The 5171-nt window shown below is 33.6% G+C and overlaps 1 protein-coding gene across 1 annotated transcript in view; it reads left to right on the forward strand.

Moving 5' to 3' along the window:
- The window catches only part of LOC134263567 (nuclease SbcCD subunit C-like), a 5496-nt gene extending 1137 nt beyond the window's left edge, over positions 1-4359 (forward strand). The window contains exons 2-3 of the mRNA XM_062745943.1: positions 2825-2953; positions 3596-4359. Of these exons, the coding sequence (XP_062601927.1) occupies positions 2825-2953; positions 3596-3894 (428 nt within the window). The 3' untranslated portion in view covers positions 3895-4359. The remainder of the gene's footprint in view (positions 1-2824; positions 2954-3595) is intronic.
- The last annotated feature ends 812 nt before the right edge of the window (positions 4360-5171 follow it).

The following is a 5171-nucleotide window of genomic DNA, read 5'->3' on the forward strand; positions in this document are numbered from 1 at the left end:
CAGGAGGGCGTGGCGTCATTGTTCAGCGGGTAATAGTGTTTTTTAAGAAATGTTTCTCGACCAATCAGATTCAACTAATTTACATGAAAGTATAATATTGTAAACTATTATATTTTCATCTTGCATGTCTACATATATATCTCGCATGTCAACACAAGTATCACTTATCTTGCCATAATTATGTTGCATCTTGCATCTACGATGTCAGATACGTACGTCAGTACGGGATTTTACCCATTTTAAAATCAGATTCTCCTGAAAGATTTGTAACTTGCATGTCAACATAATTATCTTGCATGTTGACATAGTTTTCTTGCATGTTGACATAATTTACCTTGCATGTAGGGAGCAGAAATATGCCACCATACCTATCAAACGCACCATGCGCTCAGAACGAGTGTACAAGCGATGCCCCCCCCTTTCAATAGGCCCGTCGCAGATTAGGTCAAGAAAGGTTAAATGGTAGTGTTTGGGGAAAAAATGGTTCTGAAAGGATTCGACCCCCCCCCCACAAAAAAAAACGAAATAGGATTTTCGTGTTTGGGCAAAGGACATATCCCCCTTTTTTGGCTTGTGAAATATTTTGTATGTTGGGGAGTGACAGTTTCGGGTCTGGGTAGGGACCCACAGCCACATGTATATTTTGGACACAGGGGGTAGACCTATTACAACTTCTCAGACCTTTCCGATGAGCAGGAAAACAAACTCAATTTTTACGGGGTCAATCATATACAACCCCCTAAACACCCACACATATGCACCACAAACAAACAAGATTGCAAAGATGCTACATTATATCTACCACATGAAAGTTTTCCAACTTTGTCTTTCCAGAATTTAAATATATAGAAAACGACTCTATTTTGTATAAGGTTTGCCCTTCATGTAATCTTGATTTATTTTTACATTTTATTTCTCTTTCCCATGGTTCATCTAGATATCAAATGTTTGCCCCCCCCCCCCCCCATTCATAACATTTTTACAACGGAAATGTTCGTACAAGTTGACATCCTCACACTTTTTGTTAATGTAATTAATGTAGAAAGTTAGTGTAATTAATGTAGGAAGTTAGTGTAAAAAAACAGTAATGAAAGATGTTGGATTTGGAACTTATCATAGTCCCCCTACCGAATCAAACAATTGTCTTCTTTTTGTGTTTTTCCTTGTCAAATACTTTTTTAAGTTCGTAAACGACTCACCCCATCCCCCCTTTTCAAATTCGATTCTAGGTGACTGCTATAATGTTAGCGATTTTCGTAAATAAGAGACTGAGCATGACAAGTTCAAATTGTATTTAATAGTGGGGGATTGAATATGTACAAGATATATCGTTTGTGATAAAATGTGTTTATTTTAAAGGTACTTGGACACAGATTTGAAGTTATTATTTTCTCTATAATATTACGACATATATTTCAATAGCATTTCACACAAAAATTAACTTATTTCTTATAAAAGATATTAAAATTTCAAATTTTTTGGCGGGTTTGATTGACACATCCTTGCACTTTCATAAATTAATTTTATTCTTAATCCTTAGGGAAAAGTGGCAATCTTGTTGTGTATAAATGAAAAATATTAAGACTATAATCCAGAAAATTCAGAGTACACATGTTCGAAAGCAAAACAAAAACGCAATACATTGTCACTCCGTGCAGTTGTGGTAAGCAGACTGTGACGTTTGAACGCACCCGTAGAATTATAAACATCAACAATAAGAGAACTCGTGCCCTGTTTACAAAAACTGTGTACATAACACTAGTGTGCTCAATTTGCTAAACTCTATACGCAACTCTTAGTTCTGAATGACGATACTTCTGAAGGAGTTTTGCTTTCTAACATTTTTACTCTGAATAAAATCATTTTTCTGGATAAAAGTTTTAATATTTCTCATTAATACACAACAAGATTGCCACTTTTCTTAAGGATTAAGAATAAGGTTAAAATTTGTGAAAGTGCAAGGATGTGTCAAATTTGAATCAAACCCGCCAAAAAATTTCAAGTTTTAATAACTTTTAAATGAAATATAATTAATTTTTGTGTGAAATGCTATTTAAATATATAAGTCGTTATATTATAGAGAAAATATTGACTTCAAATCTGTGTCCAAGTACCTTTAAGTGATTTAATCCGAAATAATATATTCCGTTTTCCGTTCCGTTCCGTTTTCCGTTCCGCATTTTAGCAACACCCCATTTTGGACAAATGCTTGATATTTCAGTGGAACATTTTTAAAAATCACCCTTACGGCGTGCGTCAGAGACTTCTGTTTTTTCCTTGGAATATTACATCAACGTAGTTTGTTTCATTATCATGAACAACAAGCATTCTGGGAGTGTTGCCATAGCAATACTAGTCCCCTACCAATAAGCGTAACCTGTTTCCCATATAAATTTGAAAATGTCTTGATTCCTTCAAATATCATTGATTCGGAACAAAATGCAAACTTGAACTTAAACTCATGAAAGTAGAGTCAATTACCAAAAAATCAGCTCAATATATGAAAGCGTTTGGAAAAATATTGCGGATAACACTATCTCCGCTAGCCTTAAGGGTATCTAATGTTTTTTCTCAAGTTACTCTCCCCATAAAACGTTGGCTTACGGTGTTAAAAAGCTGTTTTTTCTTAAGTTGTGATTGGGATGGATCGTTCGTGTTATAGACAACCAAGTGAGACAGACTGACAGATGGACGGACAGACCGACTGACAGACGGACAGATGCTTATGAAACCTATAGTCCCCTCCGTTTTCACCAGTATATAGGGGAATATATAAACGACGCTGTCACATGCATTAATCATCGTCGTTATTCTGTCTTTACAGATCATATGAACAACACAATGGAAGACCTACAGTCGGAACTCAAACAGACTCAGTTTGAACAATTAAAACTCACGTCTGCTGTGTCATCTTTAGAGGTGTTCCGATTGAATATTACCAACAGGCAGTGTGGTATGTATTCAAATTAAAGACAGATTTTAAATACGAAAACAGTGGGAAATAATTTTACCTTACTCTGTCTTTACAGATCATATTAACAACACATTGGAAGACCTACAATTGGAACTCAAACAGACTCAGTTTGAACAATTAAAACTCTCGTCTTCTGTGTCATCTCTTGAGGTGTTCCGATTGAATTTTACTAACAGGCAGTGTGGTATGCATTTAAAAACAGATTATGATAGTTTTTTAAAACATTGTACATTTTGTTTGAGTAGGGCTTCCGCATCATTTACGGCTTTATCTATAAATTCTCACTTCTCCTTACCGAAAAAATCATTTAAAAGTATAGTCACTAAATAGCAAAATTGATTCCAACTTGGAATTAACATTATTTTATTGATAACCCGACACCTTTCTATAGTTTACTATGTACTATTATTCAAATACAATTGATGTTTGTGGAATTTCAAATTAGTTTTTGTTTGTTATCCCTAACTTTTTAAATTTAGATTTCACTCTTGAATACCAATAATTTAGTTAAAAATTAATTACTATTTATAGTTTATTTTAGTAGTAATGTAATACTAAATTAAATGAAATAAATACTCGAATCAATTGAAAGTAAAGAGAAACATAACTACTGTGTTTTAGGTGTGTCTACAAAAGTAGCCTTCACCGCGGGTATAACGTCTCAGGACACTTTATGGAGTGGAAGTACACTGGTTTTCTCTAAAATAATATTTAATAGAGGAGGAGGTTACAACCCCACTACAGGGATGTTCACGGCCCCCGTGGACGGGCACTACGTCTTCTTCGTCAGTGTACAAAGTTATGATACAAAGGACATGATGGTGGACATTGTATTGAATGGAGAATCCAAGTCAGACCAATGGCATTCGACTATGCTAATAAGGATTATTACGAGACAGGAGTTAACCTGGTTGTGTTAAGGCTAAATCATGGAGACAAAGTGTGGGTCAAACGTAATACTGGCACCGGATACTATTCCAACTCTGTACCAATCACAACCTTCTCTGGATTCCTTTGGTAAAAAAAATACAATAAGGAAAGGATGAAGACAGTGGTCTTTATGGTATAGTTATAAGATGTTCACAAGTTTTTCTTAAAGTCGATTTTTTTTTTACATAAAAGATTCCCCGAAAATATTCCGATACGTACAGTTGGTTTCAGTCAAGTATGATATGCATGTGTTGGATAGAGGTTCCAAAATGAATGAATTAACTATTTGATGCTGCTTCCTTTAAAAAAAATGAGAACATTGTGATTTATTTGTCTTGTATATAAACTTTTTTTTTTAAAATTTGTATAATCATGGGTCTTCTAATTTTATCAGCTTTGTGATTTTTAAATGAGTATTCAACTGCGATACATATATATCAAGAACTTGGAATAAATTGCATGTTCTCCGAACGTTTTGTTTTGTTATCAATCTTAACTATACATATGCATCCCTTTGTACGAGGTTGATGAAGGATCATGAAAGTTATCTTCCTGACACACGACGAGTAAGAATATGCAAGAAAAAAAAATATTTAGACATCTTGCTTCAAAATAAAATAGATGAACCCTGTGATATTTTAGTACCAGTAATTCATACTTTGTAAGAAATATGAAATTCGAATAATCCCAGAAGTGTTACAATTTTTAGAATTTGAAATACAATTATTCGCATTAAATTTGCAATTTATTATTTTAATGGAACGTTTTAGGATCTCTTTTCGAAGTCAATAATGATTCTCTGTACAACATGTAGAATGTGTACATGTACGAATGATAAAAGCAGAAAATCGCCGCACATAAGAAAAAACTAATCACTATTGTGGTGTATATTAAATGTTAACGTATATAGTCTGAAGACTAAAAAGAAAGAGGGTGTATAAAGCGTGGACAATATCCCCCGTTCTGAGAAAATGTTTCTCAATTTTCAAAATTCACAGAAAAGTAGTATTTTTCTAAAATCATGTTCTCAGTAATGTCATCTTCAAAACATTCTATCATTTTATTTAACTGAACGACTTATTATTTGATAATCTTTATTTCAAAGTTGACAGTTAAGCATATTTAGTGGAAAATGGGTTTACTAGAGCTATAAAAAATGAATTTTGAACATGAATGGGTCAAGTCTCCATTCTTCGTTAACGCTTAAATGATGGAAACGTAAATGTGAAATCTATTTCATTCGTAATAAAAAAAAGGAATCTGAACC

Source organism: Saccostrea cucullata, unplaced genomic scaffold (genome assembly GCF_032062105.1).
Source record: "Saccostrea cucullata isolate Sc308-1 unplaced genomic scaffold, CSIRO_AGI_Scuc_v1 ctg11079, whole genome shotgun sequence".
Lineage (NCBI taxonomy): Eukaryota > Metazoa > Mollusca > Bivalvia > Ostreida > Ostreidae > Saccostrea > Saccostrea cuccullata.